This window comes from Conger conger, chromosome 11 (assembly GCF_963514075.1).
Source record: "Conger conger chromosome 11, fConCon1.1, whole genome shotgun sequence".
Classification (NCBI taxonomy): domain Eukaryota; kingdom Metazoa; phylum Chordata; class Actinopteri; order Anguilliformes; family Congridae; genus Conger; species Conger conger.
The window spans coordinates 8576037-8597403 of record NC_083770.1 but is presented as its reverse complement, the minus strand read 5'-3'; the positions used below and the strand labels follow the sequence as shown (position 1 = coordinate 8597403).

Below are 21367 nucleotides of genomic sequence, written 5' to 3'. Positions count from 1 at the left end.
AAATTGGCGCACTTATCCCTGGTTATGGGTATGCACTTTACACTTTGTTGTAGTCGCTCTGGATAAGAGCGTCTGCCAAATGTCACTAATGTAATGTGATGCCAGCATTTTTCATATGCCCATTTTTTCAAGACACATGACCATTGAAATGCATTGTGCTTCCTAGGCCTTTCTATGGGTTTTCTATAGGGTGCCTTAGTGCACAATGGGTTAAGCGGTTTAGACTCAAACTCTCTCTCCTGTTCCAGGTATTCTTACCAGTTCTTCGGGAGTGCCGGGCCAATCATGACCAACCCCCCTGTGGAAGTCCAGAAGAACGTGGAGGTGTTCCTCCCCCAGTCGTATTGTGCCTTTGATTTCGCCACACTGCCTCACCAGCTCCAGGAAACGTTCCTCAGGTGCGTCTGTGCAATACGCCTGACAACACCCGGAATTAGTGTCCCAGCTGCAAAATGATTCTTTGAGTGCATATAGGATTCAGCAAGCGACACCAGTTTAAATAAAGTAAAGCCTCAGAGAATCGCACACTTCAGGAACGGTCGTTCCAGAGACTCTGAAAGTGACATGCACTGATTTTAGGAAATTAAATGTTTATTTCAGTTCAGTTTTTTGAGTCATGATAAACCTGTAACAGTCATACAACGTGCGATCAAATAGGCTAATCCAACAGCGAGTTTTGTCCTAGTACTTTTATGTCAAAAGCAGTACTTATAGGCTACTCTTTAGCAACAGCCATGAAGATCAGTCCCTTGCCTAATATCAGTTCACGTTTTTTTCCTTTTATTCGTTTGCGTTGCGATCTCTGAGGTTCTACAGTAGCGTGTCAACAATGCGGGCACTCCCCCTGGTGTCTGTGTGGACCCAATTCTATTGTGTCCTCTTTTCTTCATATAACATTCTACCTTGTCCCTCAATTAACTCGACAATCAAAAAAATCCTAATTACAAAGAAAAATAATTGTATTTTAATGGTTAACGGCGTGGCGGCACGGATGGTGCAGTGGGTAGCACTGCCGCCTCACAGCAAGGAGGTCCTGGGTTCGAATCCCCGTCGGCCGGGGCCTCTCTGTGCGGAGTTTGCATGTTCTCCCCGTGTCTGCGTGGGTTTCCTCCGGGTACTCCGGTTTCCTCCCACAGTCCAAAGACATGCAGGTTAGGCTGATTGGAGAGTCTAAATTGCCCGTAGGTATGAGTGTGTGAGTGAATGGTGTGTGTGCCCTGCGATGGACTGGCGACCTGTCCAGGGTGTATTCCTGCCTTTCGCCCAATGTATGCTGGGATAGGCTCCAGCCCCCCTGCGACCTTGTTCAGGATAAGCGGGTTAAGATAATGGATGGATGGATGGATGGATGGTTAACGGCGTTGCCCCTCTGGCTCAGGGTGCCCTTGGTGGTGGAGGTGTGGCACAGGGACCCCAGCGCGAGGGACCTGCTTCTGGGCACGGTCAGCGTCCAGCTCTCCCACCTCCTGGCGGCAGAGAAGACCCGCTTCCTGGGCCCGGCCGGCCAGCAGCACTGGAGGCAGACCTTCTCCGACCGCGTCCCCGTGGTCAAGGCCCGAGGGTAAAGCCCGACGCTTACGGAACGATAAGCACGTTGCTCAACTACCGCTCTGCTCTGCGTGCTGTTTGAGCTCCTGATCATTTCAAACATGTTGGAAAAGGTTTTGTTGCTAGAATTCTGCTGGATTCCTGTTGCGTGAGGTGGATACCGACTATTTTAATAGATTTTTTTAGAACGAAGACCAGCAAGAGCCAATGAGAGTTTGGCTCATAAGAAAGGCAAACACTGGGTTTTTTTAAGTGGTTTAAGTTTTGCCTTTGTGGATTTAGGCACACTTTGAGGCATCTTTTATAATATCTGTCACCAGCTAATTGTATGTTCCATTTAAAAAAAGGCAGTGGATATTTAACCTTTATTTACCATTAATCAACAGTTCCTTCCACAAATTGCTAACATCTGAATCTTTCAGTGTAATATAATTTTTAAACTAGTAATGGACCAGTCATATTTTACTATGGACAAGTCATTCTAACAATCTTCTAAACTGTATTTGTTTTGCAAGAGAAGAAATCCTGGCCCTTCAGAATAGTACTGCGGCAGAAAGGCCACTAGATGGTGCTGTTGTTGCTGGCCTTGCCTCAGTCTTTGTGTCTGCGGGGTGAATTTCCCCTTTGTGAGAGTGTCTGTCTCTCCCGCCTCAGGCCCAGTGAAAAGCTGGCTGAGCTGTGTTACGTCACAACCCTGGAGGACCTGGGTTTAGTCAAAGCCCAAGACATCGTCGTGTCGGAATCCACACAGGTACATCTTTCCGTCAAAATGCTGAATTCAGCCCGTTTATTCTTAGTTTGAAACTGAATAATTGTATTTATGGAAACTATAAGATAATAAATGTCCTTTTATTTGGCTTGGCGGCTAGCATATTGGAACCGCCCTTAGAAGTGGAAACTGGAAAATGGAAACGCCAAGTATAGTCTCTTAATTGGGTGTTCCACCATATTGGTTTGAAAGAACTGCTTTCATCTCCGGTTAGACGTTCACGGTGGAGTCGTCTGCAGCCGCTCACCTGCTTCTCCATCATAAATTAATAAAGTGATAAACAGATTGAGTTTTCGGCTACTGCTATTTTTTATTAAAGTGCTGCTTTCACCCCAGGTTGAAATTCATGAACAAGTGATCTGGTTGCTCCACTATTCTAATGGGGGCGACATGGCTCAGGCAGTAAGAGCAGTCATCTGGCAGTCGGAGGGTTGCTGGTTCGATCCCCCGCCTGGGCTGTGTCGAAGTGTCCCTGAGCAAGACACCTGACCCCCAAATGCTCCTGACGAGCTGGTCGGCGCCTTGCATGGCAGCCAATCGCCGTTGGTGTGCGAGTGTGTGTATGAATGGGTGAATGAGAAGCATCAATTGTACAGCGCTTTGGATAAAGGCGCTATATAAATTCCAACCATAATGAATATGCACAGATGGGCGGCATAGCGGTGTATGGGATAGCACTGTTGCCTCGCAAGCAGGAGGTTCTGGGTTTGAATCTCGGCCAGACTGATCCTCCCTGTGTGGAGTTTCATGCGTCTCTGGGTACTCCGGTATCCAACCACACTCAAACACATGCATGTCAGGTTAGGTTGCCCTTGACCAAGGCACTGGCCTCAGAACTGGATTTGGTCCCTGGGCACTGCACTGTGGCTGCCCACTGCTTCTTAGTGACTAGGATGGGTCAAAAGCAGAGGACAGATGACCCCACGGGGTTCAATAAAGTATATATTATTTTTGATATGTTTTGTTGCATTGGGGCCCTTTGTTTACCCTTTGCCTTGGAGTTCAGAGCTGACGTTACTTGACACTATCGCATGTGAAACCTCAGCGGGTTGAATGCCTTGGTTGCTGAATCTCCTAAACGTATGCGCCCCCAGCTTATGGAGGTCACGTCACCTTTTGTTGCCATGCTAGACATAATTACACACGTCCAGACTTGTCCAGCATTTTAATGACATATGCATGCTGGTATGTTGTCTCTCTGTCTTTGCGGTAGCTTCTGTTTTGCATGTAGTTGTCCCTCATTTTCCTAAGTCTCCCCCCTTTTTTTAAGATTAAAAAAATCACAAATATGTTCAATTTAGTTGTAGAACACTGAACCCTGAATACTGAACACTGTACAATGAGAAAAAAAAAAAAAAAGTTGGGCACCTCAGTTTAGGTCCTGACATGATGTAACACTCTGAATTAACCGCAAACAAATGTACGCACGCACGCATGCACACACACATACACACACACACACACACGCGCACACACGCGCACACACACACACACACACACACACACACACACACAAAAACACCCATCCTCAGTTTCCACAAAACAAGTTTGTTTCCAGCGATGGAAATGTGATCTGTTTGCGATGTGTGAGGAGGGTTCAGGGCGAGGAGGTCTCACAGTGAGGTGGATTCAGGGCGAGGAGGTCTCAGTGAGGAGGGTTCAGAGTGAGGAGGTCTCACAGTGAGGAGGGTTCAGAGTGAGGAAGTCTCACAGTGAGGTGGGTTCAGGGCGAGGAGGTCTCACAGTGAGGAGGTTTCAGGGCGAGGAGGTCTCACAGTGAGGTGGATTCAGGGCGAGGAGGTCTCACAGTGAGGAGGTTTCAGGGCGAGGAGGTCTCCGTGAGGTGGATTCAGGGCGAGGAGGTCTCACAGTGAGGAGGATTCAGGGCGAGGAGGTCTCACAGTGAGGAGGATTCAGGGCGAGGAGGTCTCACAGTGAGGTGGATTCAGGGTGAGGAGGTCTCACAGTGAGGAGGGTTCAGAGCGAGGAGGTCTCACAGTGAGCAGGTTTCAGGGCGAGGAGGTCTCACAGTGAGGAGGTCTCACAGTGAGCAGGTTTCAGAGTGAGCAGGTTTCAGAGTGAGGAGGTCTCACAGTGAGGTGGATTCAGGGCAAGGAGGTCTCACAGTGAGGTGGATTCAGGGCGAGGAGGTCTCACAGTGAGGAGGGTTCAGGGCGAGGAGGTCTCACAGTGAGGTGGTTTCAGGGCGAGGAGGTCTCTCGGTGAGGTGGATTCAGGGCGAGGAGGTCTCACAGTGAGGAGTATTCAGGGCGAGGAGGTCTCACAGTGAGCAGGTTTCAGAGTGAGGAGGTCTCACAGTGAGGTGGATTCAGGGCGAGGAGGTCTCTCGGTGAGGTGGATTCAGGGCGAGGAGGTCTCACAGTGAGGAGTATTCAGGGCGAGGAGGTCTCACAGTGAGGTGGATTCAGGGCGAGGAGGTCTCACAGTGAGGAGGGTTCAGGGCGAGGAGGTCTCACAGTGAGGTGGATTCAGGGCGAGGAGGTCTCACAGTGAGGAGGTCTGACAGTGAGGTGGATTCAGGGCGAGGAGGTCTCACAGTGAGGTGGATTCAGGGCGAGGAGGTCTCACAGTGAGGAGGATTCAGGGCAAGGAGGTCTCACAGTGAGGTGGATTCAGGGCGAGGAGGTCTCACAGTGAGGAGGGTTCAGGGCGAGGAGGTCTCACAGTGAGGTGGATTCAGGGCGAGGAGGTCTCACAGTGAGGAGGTCTGACAGTGAGGTGGATTCAGGGCGAGGAGGTCTCACAGTGAGGTGGATTCAGGGCGAGGAGGTCTCACAGTGAGGAGGATTCAGGGCAAGGAGGTCTCACAGTGAGGTGGATTCAGGGCGAGGAGGTCTCACAGTGAGGAGGGTTCAGGGCGAGGAGGTCTCACAGTGAGGTGGTTTCAGGGCGAGGAGGTCTCTCGGTGAGGTGGATTCAGGGCGAGGAGGTCTCACAGTGAGGAGTATTCAGGGCGAGGAGGTCTCACAGTGAGCAGGTTTCAGAGTGAGGAGGTCTCACAGTGAGGTGGATTCAGGGCGAGGAGGTCTCTCGGTGAGGTGGATTCAGGGCGAGGAGGTCTCACAGTGAGGAGTATTCAGGGCGAGGAGGTCTCACAGTGAGGTGGATTCAGGGCGAGGAGGTCTCACAGTGAGGAGGGTTCAGGGCGAGGAGGTCTCACAGTGAGGTGGATTCAGGGCGAGGAGGTCTCACAGTGAGGAGGTCTGACAGTGAGGTGGATTCAGGGCGAGGAGGTCTCACAGTGAGGTGGATTCAGGGCGAGGAGGTCTCACAGTGAGGAGGGTTCAGGGCGAGGAGGTCTCACAGTGAGGTGGATTCAGGGCGAGGAGGTCTCACAGTGAGGAGGGTTCAGGGCGAGGAGGTCTCACAGTGAGGAGGGTTCAGGGCGAGGAGGTCTCACAGTGAGGTGGATTCAGGGCGAGGAGGTCTCAGTGAGGAGGGTTCAGGGCGAGGAGGTCTCACATTGAGCAGGTTTCAGGGCGAGGAGGTCTCACAGTGAGCAGGTTTCAGGGCGAGGAGGTCTCACAGTGAGGTGGATTCAGGGCGAGGAGGTCTCACAGTGAGGAGGATTCAGGGTGAGGAGGTCTCACAGTGAGGAGCACGGGCGGGAGAAGTGATAAAACCGCTGCTTATGTCGCCACAGGACGCCCCTCCTGCTCAGCCGAAAGCCGAGCCTCCTCCCGGGAGGCCCCGCAGCGCCCTGGCCGCGACGGAGGCCCCCCTGGAGCCTCCCCAGGAGCCCCGCCAGACCCTGGAGTACAGGGCAGCCCTGGAGCTGGAGATGTGGAAGGAGGAGCAGGAGGACCTGTTTGACAGCCAGGTAACGTCACGCTCCATTAGGGGTCGCCGGAGGTCTGAGTGATTGGCCTTGCACAGCATCCGTCCCTACATAGTCTCCCCCCCCCGTTCAGATGACCCGTTCAGTCTTTTCAGGGGTCTCCTTTAGTCTATCTGTGAACTATTGATGCAGGTTTCTATAAATAATTTGTTGTTTAGCTGATTCTTTTATCCAAAGTGACTTGTACTTGATTAGACTAAGCAGGCGGCAGTCCCCCCTGGAGCAATATTGGGGTTAAGGGCCTTGCTCAAAGGCCCAACTGCTGTGTGGATCTTACTGTGGCTACACCAGCGCTTGAACCATCAACCTTCCAGGTCTCAGTCACGTACCTTAGGCACGATGCTGCAGGCCGCTCAACACTTGACTCAACTCATCAAGGTCTTGATAGAAGCACTTGACTTTTGTAGCACTGGGCTAAAAAGAAAACCTGCACCCACATTGGCCCTTTGTTAGTAAGAGTGCGCACCCATGGCCTAATTCCACCTGCTATCGTTTTGAGGAGGGCAGAAAGACTAATTTTCAAAGGCAATTTAATCTTTTTCAGAACATGACCTCACTCTGATCGTGGTCCTTGTGAGTACGGATTAGGATGGACAGCACACGTTGCGTTTCTGGTTGCTGGTGACATGGCGGATCGTCTGTGTCTGAAGGATTATACGTTAGGCGTGATGCTAAATGCTATGCATTATACGTTAGCTGTGATGCTAAATGCTATGCATTATACGTTAGCTGTGATGCTAAATGCTATGCATTATACGTTAGCTGTGATGCTAAATGCTATATGTCCTTCCACAGCTGAAGCAGAAGGAGCTGAGTCACATGCGGGCGCTAGCGGAGGAGTGGAGGAAGAGGGATCGAGAACGCGAGGCGCTGGTCAAGAAGAAGGTAGCCACGCCCACTCACAAATCATTTGCCCTGACCTCAGAGTTTCACAGCCCCTGGTCAACATGGAGTTAAATGTGAAAGTCTTGAGACAATGACACAGTTTTTGTTGTTTTGGCTCTGTACTGTGCTTTGGCTCCTGGTGCTTTGTGGCCGTGCATCTTCGCAGCTGTGCCTCTTCGTGTATGTAAATACCCTGAAATTAAAGCTGACAGTCCGCACTTTAAACTCATATTCATTGTTTTATTTCAAATCCAATGTGCTGGAGTACAAAGCCAAGACAACAAAAATAGTGCCTGTCTCAATACGTTTGTGTTTAACTGCACAAGCAGAGAGACAATAGTTCTAGGCTTTCTGTCCAAGATGGTAAACCTGCACAAGATGAAGTACATTGAACTGTTAAGAAGGTTTATAGCATTAACTGCAAACGTTTCTTTTAAAGAGAACAGATCTACACATGGGGCGCTGGCTGCTTTGAAGGTAGAAGAGGTGTTCTTAACCTCAGACCTCCTGCAGTGTCCAGAGAAACTGCTGTTCACCTTGCAAGCTACCACTGCACTGCGCAAAACCCCTGCTGCTGTTAAAGGGATAGCTTTCTGGGCTTTTTTGATGTCATTCCTGTTTTACTTTCATGTTTTTGTTCAAAAACCGCTTCTAACTTTGTTTCCAAAAGCTGTACATTTGGACAGATTCATTTTATAGAGTTCATTGAGAGTTATGAACACAAATATTTGTTTCTATAATACATTTACTATGTTAAAATGCCTTTATTGATGCAGCAGGAGATCATATTAAAAAAAATGTTGTAGCTGCCTACTCGTTTTGGCTAACCCATTTGAAATTTACACATTTGAGATTGAAGTACTCTGCATTAATGTTTGCGTTTTTGAGGTATTACATTCCGGACAGTCTTTTCATGAATTGCACAATTATTGAAATTGGATATTTGTGTTCTAGGTCACGCTAGAATTCCTGGAACACCCCAAACAAGCATTACAGTGGTTGGCAGACCTCAGGTTGATTGACTGTTTACTTTCAGCCAAAATCAATCAATCAATCAATCAATCATGGCTTTAGCTATAACTTCAACCGCTTCAACTAACGGCTAGCTAACGAGAGATCTACAAATGTAAACTTGTCTTTTTGAATTTCATATAAAATGGTCCTTATCCTACAAAACGTGTGAAAATGACGCGTATGATTTAGCAAAGACAGTTGGTCACGGTTAATGCGACCTTTGCTGTGTTGTGTGACAGGAGATGGAGTATAACCTTTTAGAGGAGCAGCTCCAGAAAACCTTGGCTGATGTGGAGAAGAGGGAGAGGCATCTAGCTCACACGGAGATGGAGGTGAGTATTCTGCGGAAGTTTCTGGAAGGGAAGCCCATTGGCAAGCTGCCGGCAATGTTAAAGGGCCACACGCCTCAGTGTGTTCTCACATAAAATGTTCGCAAAGTCATCAGTGATGTAGGTTTTTTTTGGGTGTTTTATTTATTTCTTCATTTTTTAAGTATGTCCCTGTCCCTGACCCTGCTCCCAGAGCTCAATTCCCCCTCCACCTCCTGTGGTCAGCTCTCTGTGCTAACATTTAGCAATGTCAACCGCATGTCACGTGGGAAATGGTTTTGCAAACGGGTCCAAAATTTCAGTTAGGCCTGAAAATAAATATTCTACTAAAATTGCGATTGTTTTACTTGGATCGGCATGGAACACAAACTCCAGGATGATATGAAAAGCTGAAAAACATGTAGAATATGTGTGTGGGCCTTCAATCGGTGCGTGTGCATGGCATGATGAGGCATGTACGGCGTCTCTCCTGCTCTGGTGCGTGTGCTTGGGGTGACGCAGCGTCTCTCCTGCTCTGGTGCGTGTGCTTGGCGTGACGCAGCATCTCTCCTGCTCTGGTGCGTGTGCTTGGCGTGTACGGCGTCTCTCCTGCTCTGGTGCGTGTGCTTGGTGTGTACGGCGTCTCTCCTGCTCTGGTGCGTGTGCTTGGCGTGACGCAGCATCTCTCCTGCTCTGGTGCGTGTGCTTGGCGTGTACGGCGTCTCTCCTGCTCTGGTGCGTGTGCTTGGCGTGTACGGCGTCTCTCCTGCTCTGGTGCGTGTGCTTGGCGTGACGCAGCGTGTCTCCTGCTCTGGTGCGTGTGCTTGGCGTGACGCGGCGTGTGCTTGGCGTGACGTGGCGTGTGGGCGTCTCTCCTGTTCTGGTGCGTGTGCTTGGCGTGACGCGGCGTGTGCGGCGTCTCCTCCTCAGACGCAGCGGCTGCAGAGGGACATGCGGGCGGAGCACGACTTCAGCATGCGTGAGCTCCAGGACAGCGGCCGCCGGCTCCGTGAGGACTGCGCCCACCAGGTGGAGCTGGAGAGGTCAAAGGTCAGGCAGGCGGAGGAGGACTGCTCCCGCCTGCAACAGCAGGTAGGCGCGGGGGACGCCCGGTGGGTCAGGGAGGGGTCACCGGGGCGCGTCGGCTGCCTGTCGACCCGCACACCCGCTCTCTAATGTGACACTGCAGGGACCCTCACTCACTTAACCAAAGTGTCATGACACTTCAGTCTCACCCTGAAAGCAGAAGCATGCCAGCCCCCAAAGTAGAAATTCAGACTTGGCATTACGCTCTCTGTAGGCTTCTGAATACGAACCTTCACATACCTTTAGCGCAAATGACCGCTATCAGTCACTTGCATGTTTTTAACGGGCTTGCTTGTGGTATAATTACGAAATTGCACGCTGGATTTTGATACGGCAATAATATTTAGGCAAATGTAAATGGTATGTATGGACGTTAAGTACGTTTTGCAGTGTTGTGGGCATACATGTCTTATCAAGCTATGAACCATGAAGTAAAGCATCATTTCAAAAGCAGGCTATCAGTCATGTATTCTGTCTAATTATTTATTTTTAGATACTTGTGTAGACTCATTTCTCAGTAAAAGTGTTGCCAGTTTGTTAATAGCATAAAGGACCATAAAAATAATGAGGTTATTCATACATTTAAACAAAGCTAGCAGCTAGTGTTTCATTTAGCAGTTTATTTCCTTGGTAATTAACTCCAAACTGTACATTCTTTGAATTCTAGTTGAATTATAATCAGCCAATAACACACCCGTAGGAAAATGAAACACAAGGCTAACGTAGCCTCTGCACAGCCAAGCCTTGTGACCAGTTTTACACTTTCAGTTCTTGTCCTTCATTCTCTGCAATATCATCAATATGAATATCATCACTCGAATGGACGACCTGCTGCTAACTGGATTCTCTCCACGCTAGCATTTGAACCTACTACGAAAGCCATTTGTGTTCCATTACGGTATTTAGCAAACGCTCTTATCCTGAACGACCTTACAATCTGGTACGTGCGATCTATTCATGCAGCTGAATGTTTCACTGAGGCGAATAAGGTTAAGTGCCTCGCTCGAGGGTGCAGTGGCAGGGGCCCAGCTGGGCGTGGAGCCAGCGAGCCCGGAGTGCCCAGACCCTGACGCTGCACTGCCACCCAGAGAGACTGCTGGCAAGCCGCTCGACCGAGACCTGTTATTTTAACGTCTTAGGAGGTGAAATCTCTTGAACGTTTAATATTGGAAGATATTTTTGGTCTTAAGAACGTGGACTAAAGGCCTGGTTTCTCTACTGTAACTAGGATGACTCGATGACCAGATTTCGGGAAAAGGCACAATACAATAACTTGCCGAAGGCGGAGTTTTATAGGTAGAAATTACTACACTGCAAATTTTTGGTTACTCTCCCCCACCTACAGAATTTTACCTGTATGACATTGAAGGATATCAAGCTGTGACAGGATCTGACCTGCTGAACCAGGCCAAGCTTTTCAGTCTTTTTAGCAAACTACTTGTTTGGCATACGCATGCAAATACAACCATGAAGCAGGCTATTGCACAGGCAAATAATGAGAAAAGAGAAGCACATTTCCGTGGAAATAGCCTGGCTTCCTTTCCTTGCATGTTTCTCCGCGGGAGTTATTAGCGCAGGTTTTTTGAGGGAGAAACATCCGCTCTTTCACGAGCCCTCCATCCCCGACAGCCCACTTAGTGAAATAGTCCTGTCTGGCGTCTCGTTTTCACAGAGAAACATCTGGACACCCCGGCGATAACAAATCAAGCAAAGTGGGTTTCTGACACCGTGCGAAGGCGGCCCTGAGAACGGCGTCGCCCCTGGGCCGCGCGGCCCTGCGCCTCGTCTCCCCGCGCGGGGGACGCGTAAACACGCCTTCGGCCCTGCGCCTCGTCTCCCCGCGCGGGGGACGCGTAAACACGCCTTCGGCCCTGCGCCTCGTCTCCCCGCGCGGGGGACGCGTAAACACGCCTTCGGCCCGCGCCGCGACCCCGCGACCCCGCTTATCGGCCCACACTCCCCCTGTTTGTGCACTCCCCTCCCGAGCAGAACCCTGTTTGTGCACTCCCCTCCCGAGCAGAACCCTGTTTGTGCACTCCCCTCCCGAGCAGAACCCTGTTTGTGCACTCCCCTCCCGAGCAGAACCCTGTTTGTGCACTCCCCTCCCGAGCAGAACCCTGTTTGTGCACTCCCCTCCCGAGCAGAATGCCAGCCGTTGTGCTCCAGGTTCTCTCTGCACGTCTGCTTCGCGTCAAAGGACAGACTAGTGTCGAGTAGGTGTCTAGCCATGATCTCTCTCTGCGAACTGGGAACTTTTAAAACCCCCTCGGAGGCTGAAACGGTCACATTCCCATGGATTGTTCGTTTTATTTTTTGGTGTGTCACGATCCTGTTGTCTGCAATGGAGGAATAATGTAGTGAGCTGTAAGTCATCTTTTCATCTGAAAAAAAAAAATTAGTGTACTTTGATTTGGCAGAACATGTTTTAAACATAAAATGTTTAATACCACATGCTGTTTTCAGGGTTGAGTTTTACATACTTGGAAACAAACCCCTGGTGCAAGGCTGCTTTAAATGATCATATCAAGTACTGAAGTGATTATAGGCTAGCTTTTTTAATGTTTAATGTTTATATTTTCTGCTATTATTTTCTCATGCTGTAATGCCCAAGATGCATTAAAAGCCTGTTTTGTATAAATCCAGTACAGCAGAGTCTCCTTCACAGATAATCACATCTGCCTTTCAGCAGCCTTCTGTCTCCACATTGTTCGCTTAAGGGTCTGTTTACACTCAAATCTGATCCAACTGGTCAACTGTATCAGATCTGAGGCATGTGCTTGTTAATTTTCTGCTGATCTTTTTATGTGTTGCCTATTCAGTTCTGTGCTTTTAGACTGATCGCATTTCTCCTGTTCCAACCAACCTGACGACCAGCCCATCTTGCAACTCCGTCGCACTTGTTATGGGATGTTATTTGTCAGTAGCATGTTTGTGATCACAGAAGAGAATGCTGAAGCGTTAAACTCGCCTCTCAAGGCAATTGACATGAGATTTGGATGACTTTCAGATGTCCTCCGATAGGCAACAGATTTGCCAAGAAAACAAATATATTGTGGAAAAAGATGGTGGTAAAAGAGGCCTTGGATTGCGAGCTTGTTATAAAGTTCTGCTGAGTTCTCTCTTCCTGTTCTGTCGTAGATCCAGGATGGAGAAAGCCGGTATAAGCAGTTGGAGAAAGAGTTCCAGCAGTTCCGCGAGCAGCAGAACACCCGGCCGGAGTTCCGTCTGCAGTCGGAGATTAACCTGCTGAGCCTGGAGAAGGTGAGGCCGCTGCCCTCACAACCCCGCTACGCCGAATGCAGAGAATCACTGTCCTCCAGGGCAGAGACCTGCTGGGGTCCCCCCCTCCCCGTACCTCATAACCCCGCTACACCAAACGCAGGGCTGAGACATGTCACAGAGAATCACTGTCCTCCAGGGCAGAGACCTGCTGGGGTCCTGCTGGGGTCCCCCCCACCTGGGAGTCAAGTGTGACCAATTAGTGGCCAATCACTAATTGTTTAGTTGATTACCTGGGAGAAAACCAGGGCCAGATTTGGATTTGAGAGCCAGATTTAGGATGGCGCACTGAGTACATCACATGTCTCATGTTAGAAACCCAGTAATGCTGAAACAATTCCTACCCAGGGCTCTACAGCCAGTGCTCCCATTTCTGTAGCATTTGGTCTGGAAATTTTATGTGTGCTAACTGGACGAATACTTTAGGGGCACATCTACTCATTAGGGTGCATTAGTGGGCTCCTAAAAATAAAAAAAACAACTAATGGAAAGAGCCCTGCTACCATTTCATGATTGCTAAAAGGACCACTACAGTTTCCTTTTTGAAAGCTCTCTCAGCTGCTTAGCGGTCTGTCCTCAAATGCAAAACTGTTCAACGTTGTCTCAGTGCTTGACCTTGATTAAAAGTGGGATTAATTTTTGGGGAGGTCAACGGGTGAACGGTCTGTTTTGACTGAGACTGGCTCACAGACGATACTAGTCAGTTGTTTTCGCTTTTGTGAAGGTATTATTTATTACATATCCCAATGTTTACTGGCAACAAAGCGCTTTCCCCGACCTCTGACCTGTACTGAACCAGTCTGACCTCTCTATCCCCAGCATTTGGCATGATTCTCATTTGCTTGGTACTACATAGTGAAAGGACAAGGAAAACACAAACAGCTGACAGAAGACTGGTGTAAGTAAGCATTTTGTAGTGCAGGAATTAAGTTTGCCCAGACCTGAAGGGAGTTAAACTGGTAAAAATGGAATGACTGGGCCTGTCAGGGCTGGGGGGGGGGGGGGGAACCAGAGGAACCATGAGTAATATCCGGAAGAACAGCTCCTGCACTTCTGACTAAATATAGACACATCTCAAACCTGACCCTGTGAAGGGCTCTCTCTCGTTCATATGACTAACTGAGTAACAAGGTCATATTTTAAGAAAAGAAAATGTTCGTCTGCCATAATATTTAGCTAATGTGACATGAGCTGATTGAAACCATATTTTTTCCTCACAGCGGATCAACCGTCTGCAATCCAGACAGGCGTATATATAATCTTTCAAGAAATGTTTGTAATGGGCTAATGTGGCTCTTTGTGATTTACCACCCTCAATTTAAGGTGGAACTGGAAAGAAAACTGGAATCCACAACCAAGTCCAAGCTTCATTACAAGCAGCAGTGGGGGCGTGCCTTAAAAGAACTGGCCAGATTTAAACAGGTATGCCATTAAATATTCAGACACTTGGAGGGTGTTTTACACTTGTCCAAGTTTAATAAAGTTTCAGTCTTATCTTCTTAATTAGTATGTGGTTTAGTCTTGGATTTTCCGATTTATTTTATTTGACAGACACTCTTATTCAAACTTACAAGGCCATCGTAGGAACATACATTAAACCTGTCACAGAAGCTTCTGGAACAAGGGGGCGGGTACACAGAATAGCTGAAAAAACGAGTTAGTCAAAATATGCAGTTGTGATACTGTACATGCATACAATGCCAAGTGTCATTATTGCACAGCGTAATTTTACATCAAAAGAGTAACATTACAGCTGTGCATCATAGTTGAGGCATATAGCCTAGACTATGGTCCAAAAATGGTCTTTAATTGCATGAACTATTAAATTGCATGAACTTGCACATTAGTGTGAGGCACAAAGTACAATTGAGATGTAGTTTGAAATGTTAAATGAACATCATTCATTTTAATTTTACCTTTCTCATCACAAGAAATACAGTATTTGTTCTTATTTAGTATTTGTCATATGCATAGGCTACTTTTATTTAAAAAGTTGAAAGTAAATAACCTTTTCTCCTTTTTGAAAGCCAGAGGGCAGAACAGGACCTTTTGTTTTGTGAAAGCCAGAGGGCAGAACTGGACCTTTGTTTTGTGAAAGGCAGAGGGCAGAAGCGGGTTTGTGACCGCGCCTGAGCGGTGAGAAGCCGTAAGAAAGGCCTCTGCCTCGGGGCAGACGGCGGCGGACGGCGGGGCGGCCCCGCGGAGACGCCGCTGTAAACAGAGCCGGCTCCCAGAGCTTATCAAGCCGTCTTAATAACTGCTGAAGACGAAAGCCAGCTGGAAACTCTGACCTGCTCCCTTTCTCTTCTTTTTTTTCTTTTTTTTTTTTCTCTTTCTTTCTTTTTTTTTTTTTTTTTTAACTTAAGTGCCAGATATGCAAAAAAAAACACCAATTGATTTATGCTGCACTAAGGGTTTCATAACTCCACATGAAATGAGCCTATAAATCATGTTTGTATTATATGAAGCATTAGACATAACTTTAACCATTTAAATGTCACGCGCGGTTGTTAGGGGCCCTGAAAGTAACTAAAGCTTCGGCTTGCTGTGATCAAGGAATATAATGTATGTAGCCTTGAACGTTAGGTCTGTCAGATTGTCCTTAAAGCATTGATATTTGGGTGACAAATCACCACTGCTTAATTGATGGCTGTGTGCTTAAAATCTGATTGGAGGTGATGTGTGCCATTAATTTTCGCGATTTACAAAAATAATAAATGCAGAGAGTTATTAATGTTCCCAGACTTCTGGGGGGGGGGGGGGGGGGGTCTTTTGAAAATAACTCAACCCATCCTCTTAACCTTGTGTGCATTCCTGTCTTTAACTCCAAGCAGGCCTTATCTTTTTGGCTCCCAGTGCAGCAGATATAGCCATCTGATTAATCTCAGGCCTAACATGCCTGCTACTCTCCACTCCGCCTTCCCAGGATGCTTTGGTATTTTTGTGTCCGTACGAGAACTGCGAAAATGGGAGCGTGAAATCCCCCAGGTACTTGTCCTGCCCTGTCAGTGCAGTTATTTCCAGAAAACTGCAGTTGAGCCGTGCCTGGCCTGGTTCCCTGACTGCGGCCCATACTCGGTCTGACCCTGTGGGTCACGGGCCAGAGAGAGAGTGGGGTTACTCACTGGTCACCTAGCGCTTGTATGCCCCCCCCCCCTTATCCTTGAAGCTAGCCAAACTCTGCAGAGCCGTTTCCATCCAGAGGCTGGCTGGTATCACAGAATGTGTCAGTGTAGGCTGTGCGGGGCCCACACACCTAGCCAAAACTTTATTTTTTTAACCTCTGGAAATACTTAGTAGACTGATCAACCCCCCAGTAGCGAGGGAAAAGCATTGCAGATGGAGCAGAGGAGTTAATAGTTTCAGTGTTTTGTTTCCACACGTTTGGTAACTAGCGCGTTTTTGTTTGTTTTCTTTGCCGCACGTTCACTGAAAGCACAGGCGCGTGCTCGATTCCCAATGCGATTGTGTTGGTTTACTGAGGTAAACGAGGTGGGGTTTTACTCCAGTGTGTGGGGGAGGAGGAGCATGCACAAATTGGCTTCAGGGTCAAAATGAGCCGGTCCACATTTTTGTTTCAGTTGCAATAGGCTAATGGATGCTAATTGTGACGGTACTTCAAGGTTTTTGTTCGGTTATTTTGGTTTTGGCATGAAGACCAGAATGAGGGCTGTTCTTGAACCGAGTGACACAAACTAAATAAATTAAGTGTCTGCGTGAGCATATCCCTTTCATGTTGCAGTTTTACGGATTTAAAGGGTCAGGCAAGAAGAGCAGTGTTATATTTTTAGGACTGTTCATTGCTCATCACAACCTTTGATTCATTTATGAAGCCTATGCTACATGGGAATTGTTGCTAGTCGTCTGGAAGTCTAGACCATGACCACCCCTGGTTTGAGGGGATACGTAGCTCTTAGTGATGATGCTTGTGTTGTGCCAGAGGCCCAGGAGAGAGCAGTGGTTCACAGTGATAGTGTTCTTCTGTGCTGTGCTAGAGAGCAGGAAAGCAGTGGTTCACAGTGATCGTGTTCTTCTGTGCTGTGCTAGAGAGCAGGAAAGCAGTGGTTCACAGTGATCGTGTTCTTCTGTGCTGTGCTAGAGAGCAGGAAAGCAGTGGTTCACAGTGATCGTGTTCTTCTGTGCTGTGCTAGAGAGCAGGAAAGCAGTGGTTCACAGTGATCGTGTTCTTCTGTGCTGTGCTAGAGAGCAGGAAAGCAGTGGCTCACAGTGATTATTCGTTCTGTTGTGCTGTGTCAGAGACCAATGGCTCACAGTGATGATGCGGTGTTGTGCTGTGCCAGAGAGACCAGTGGCTCACAGTGATGATGCGGTGTGTTGTGTTGTGCCAGAGAGAGCAGTGGCTCACAGTGATGATGCGGTGTGTTGTGTTGTACCAGAGACCAGTGGCCCACAGTGATGATGCATTCTGTTGTGCTGTGTCAGAGACCAATGGCTCACAGTGATGATGCATTCTGTTGTGCTGTGCCAGAGACCAGTGGCCCACAGTGATGATGCATTCTGTTGTGCTGTACAAGAGAGACCAGTGGCTCACAGTGATGATGCATTCTGTTGTGCTGTACAAGAGAGACCAGTGGCTCACAGTGATGATGCATTCTGTTGTGCTGTACAAGAGAGACCAGTGGCTCACAGTGATGATGCATTCTGTTGTGCTGTGCCAGAGAGACCAGTGGCTCACAGTGATGATGCGGTGTGTTGTGTTGTGCCAGAGAGAGCAGTGGCTCACAGTGATGTGGTGTGTTGTGTTGTGCCAGAGAGAGCAGTGGCTCAGTGATGATGCGGTGTGTTGTGTTGTGCCAGAGAGAGCAGTGGCTCACAGTGATGATGCGGTGTGTTGTGTTGTGCCAGAGAGAGCAGTGGCTCACAGTGATGATGCGGTGTGTTGTGTTGTGCCAGAGAGAGCAGTGGCTCACAGTGATGATGCGCTGTTGTGTTGTGCCAGAGAGAGCAGTGGCTCACAGTGATGATGCGGTGTTGTGTTGTGCCAGAGAGAGCAGTGGCTCACAGTGATGATGCGGTGTTGTGTTGTGCCAGAGAGAGCAGTGGCTCACAGTGATGATGCGGTGTGTTGTGTTGTGCCAGAGAGAGCAGTGGCTCACAGTGATGATGCGCTGTTGTGTTGTGCCAGAGAGAGCAGTGGCTCACAGTGATGATGCGGTGTTGTGTTGTGCCAGAGAGAGCAGTGGCTCACAGTGATGATGCGGTGTTGTGTTGTGCCAGAGAGAGCAGTGGCTCACAGTGATGATGCGGTGTTGTGTTGTGCCAGAGAGAGCAGGAGAACGCCATGAACAGACTGAAGAAACAACAGCAGGAGCTGGAGCACATGAGGCTTCGCTACCTGGCTACAGAAGAAAAGGAGGCAGTGAAAACTGAGAAGCAGGAGCTGGAGGACATTAAGAACGAGCTCAACAGGTACCAGCCACCAGACCTCACGCAGACTCGGACATGCTTTAAAATGCTTGGTAGGCAAGCTTCAAAAATGGCCGCTATTGCACATAAACCTGCTGTGTATAGGGTTTTTTAGTTTTTTTTTTGCTGTGAGCTTTTCCTAGAGTATGTGTGTGCAGACAAAACGAGTTCACTGCTTGAGCAAACGATTAAACTGGCTTAACGCGTTTACTGAAGGTCAAGTAAGTTAGACGCTTTTGTTTATTTAGAATGACAGGCGGATTTTTAAGTGTAATGAGCCTGCTGAAGTCTGGTTTCTTTATGTAAATTTACTTATGAGCGTTTCCAATGTGTGTTTAGAAAGACTAGCTCCTGTCAGGTTTGCGAATCCTGTTGAGGTTTGGATTCTTTACAGCAGGGCTACTTGGCTCCAGGTCACAGTGTCTACAGGTATTTGCTCCAGCCATGCGCTACACCACCTGTTATTTAGCCTTCTTTGTTCAGGAAGTGAGGTCATTAGTGAAGTCCAGTGGTGTAGTATGTGGCTGAAGCAAATGCCCACAGGACCAGGAGTTAAGCAGCCTGGCGTTCACAGTGTGACGGGTGTGTGCTTTACGGACGCTTTGTGAGACAGACGTGCTCCGTGCGTCCCCAGGTTGAAGCAGCAGGAGGAGGCGCGGCCGTGGCGGGAGTCCCCGCCCGCCCCTCAGAACGAGGCCGCAGACGACCACCTGAGCCGGCTGCTGGAGGAGAGGGACACGCTGCTACGCACAGGCGTGTACACGCACGACGACCGCATCATCATCGAGCTCAACCGCCGCATCCAGGAGGGCGTGGCCCTCCGGGGCGGCCAGTAACCGCGGCTACGCGCTGGGGCGGGCGGTTACCGTGGCTACGCGCTGGGGTGGGCGGTTAGCGCGGCTACGCGTGGGGCGGACGGTTACCACTTTCAGTCCCAAGAGTGCTGTATGGCGCCCGAGCATAACTATCGTAAAATCCCAAGTCAACATTACATTATTGGCATTTGGCAGACGCTCTTATCCAGAGCGACGTACAGTTGATTAGACTAAGCAGGAGACAATCCTCCCCTGGAGCATTGCCAGGTTAAGGGCCTTGCTCAAGGGCCCAACGGCTGTGCGGATCTTATTGTGGCTACACCGGGATTAGAACCACCAACCTTGTGTGTCCCAGTCATTTACCTTAACCAGTACGCTACAGGCCGCCCTGTACCTTAACCTTATACCTTTTCAACCAACATGACCGCTATACTCTTTGAGCCTATATTAAAACTAAATTCTCAATTCTCAACCAAAGCCTAACCCCCTTTGGATACTGGGCTTGGGACTGAAAGGGTCCAGACCGTTCACGACAGACAAGGACCGTTAATGACCACGCGTGGTCGGGGGGGGAACGTGTTTATTGTGTAAAGTTTTTGAAGTGTATGGTTTTGTATAGATAGTTTATATTCTGTGTGTGTTTTTTAATTTAATATAAACTAGCCAAGATGGTGGGGGAAGTAAAGCTTTGTGTAAATGGTTACGGAAAAGCTTTTAATCTAGGCTGTGATTTAATGTATTAGAAGAAGCTTATGATCTGCAGTTTGCAGGTTCTTGAATGCCAGGAAAGTTCTGGAAAAGCAAACTCTCTGTTATTTTTGCCCTATTTTCAAAGAAAACTAAATGTGTTCCTCATGTAGTTTTTCATATTTAAGGGATTTCTATGTGGTGGCATCATCATGCAGAAATGATCTAAAGCAAATGCTTTACCCTTTCCAGTTAACCAGAATGCTGAATGTGTGTGTGTGTGTGTGTGTGTGTGTGTGTGTGTGTGTGGTCATTATAATTCTGGGTGAGTTTTGATAGCAGATATTAGCTTCATACTAATATGTCCTTAGTCATGGACAAGAGTCCACTGCATGGTGCCCCTGTATATTACATTTGTTCCAATCAGGTGTGCTTGCAAGACCATCTGCAGCCACCAGATGGCACTACTGCACTAGAAAAGCTTGCCACTGTTCTGTTTAAAAACACAAGTGCAAGCCTTTTACGTTTAGCTTTTTACCCCCATCAGCTAAAATGCATGGCATTAAATTTGTATGTATTTTATACTTAATAAATTATTTGTACTTACTTTTTAAGCTTGTGATTTTGAAGCCTTTTTGAAGCTTAATCACACGTGACCATTCACCAACCACTGAAATTCAAAGGTGGCATTTAACTTCAGCCCAGATGAGTTGGAGAATAATTACTGTTGTATGCACGTAATGACTGGCTCAACGCGACCTCACCGAAAGCCCAGTTTACAGTGTGCTGGAACTGCTCTTAAACAATTGAACGTTATGCACAGCGGACATCCTTTGAACCTGGATACCTGACCCGGGATTGTTCGGCCGATGGGAGCTCGACGAAACCCAAAACCTGGAGAGGAGCCCAGAGTTCAGTGGAGGTTCGGCGTGGGAGAGCGTGGGGCGCAAGAGACGGGACTGAGAAGTTCTGTTTTAGCACAACCCGGCGGGACGCTACAGAGAAATAACAGTCTGAAAGTGCGCTGGGCCATAAATCAGAAAACAAACACCAGATATTTCCAACCAGCAAGACAAGGATATGCCTGTATTTGGAGGGGGAGGGAAGGGGGGGTAACTGAGTACATCACAGCCGTGACAATGCGACGCTCACTCTGGAGGTAGTTTACCGACGAATGATAAACCCCGCTAGTTTCTGGAAAAAATAAAGATCTTGAGGAGGAAAAAGGAAATCGTCAATGTGCCTTTGGCGAAAGGCTGAATCAACTGTAACTCCTCAAGAAGTAAAATGGATCTGCTGCTGATGGGCCTGCTCAATGACTCATCTCAATCCAACTAAAATGCCCGATATTGATCGGAGGAGAGCTGGCCGTTGTGTCAAGACCACGAGCTGGAGGACTTTGGTAAGACAGATTATCCTCCGAAACAGAACCCAGACGTTTAGAAGGTGTCTGTGCAGAAACGGACTTGGGCCAAAACCCAAAACGATAATTGCTGTTCCAATTCATGTGACAGGAGTTAACTAAACAGACTATGTGTTTTCCATGTTATTTGTCAAGCATAGAGACTAAGGAAATTGGCATGAAATCTCTCTGGTTTCTTTAGAGTTACTGGCTGTATACAGTTAATGATTTTACCTGGTTTTCTTGCTTTTGTTATTTTGTCCTACCCAACTGGGTATCATAATTTTC

The 21367-nt window shown here is 48.2% G+C and overlaps 1 protein-coding gene across 2 annotated transcripts in view; it reads left to right on the top strand.

Moving 5' to 3' along the window:
• The window catches only part of cep120 (centrosomal protein 120), a 29586-nt gene extending 9295 nt beyond the window's left edge, over nucleotides 1-20291 (top strand). For both annotated transcript variants that reach the window (XM_061261032.1, XM_061261030.1), the window contains exons 10-20: nucleotides 249-398; nucleotides 1379-1561; nucleotides 2203-2299; nucleotides 5982-6158; nucleotides 6972-7061; nucleotides 8315-8407; nucleotides 9314-9475; nucleotides 12608-12730; nucleotides 14072-14170; nucleotides 18033-18178; nucleotides 18810-20291. In XM_061261032.1, coding sequence (XP_061117016.1) covers nucleotides 249-398; nucleotides 1379-1561; nucleotides 2203-2299; nucleotides 5982-6158; nucleotides 6972-7061; nucleotides 8315-8407; nucleotides 9314-9475; nucleotides 12608-12730; nucleotides 14072-14170; nucleotides 18033-18178; nucleotides 18810-19011 — 1522 coding nt within the window. In that variant the 3' untranslated portion in view covers nucleotides 19012-20291. The remainder of the gene's footprint in view (nucleotides 1-248; nucleotides 399-1378; nucleotides 1562-2202; nucleotides 2300-5981; nucleotides 6159-6971; nucleotides 7062-8314; nucleotides 8408-9313; nucleotides 9476-12607; nucleotides 12731-14071; nucleotides 14171-18032; nucleotides 18179-18809) is intronic.
• Nucleotides 20292-21367: the final 1076 nt, after the last annotated feature.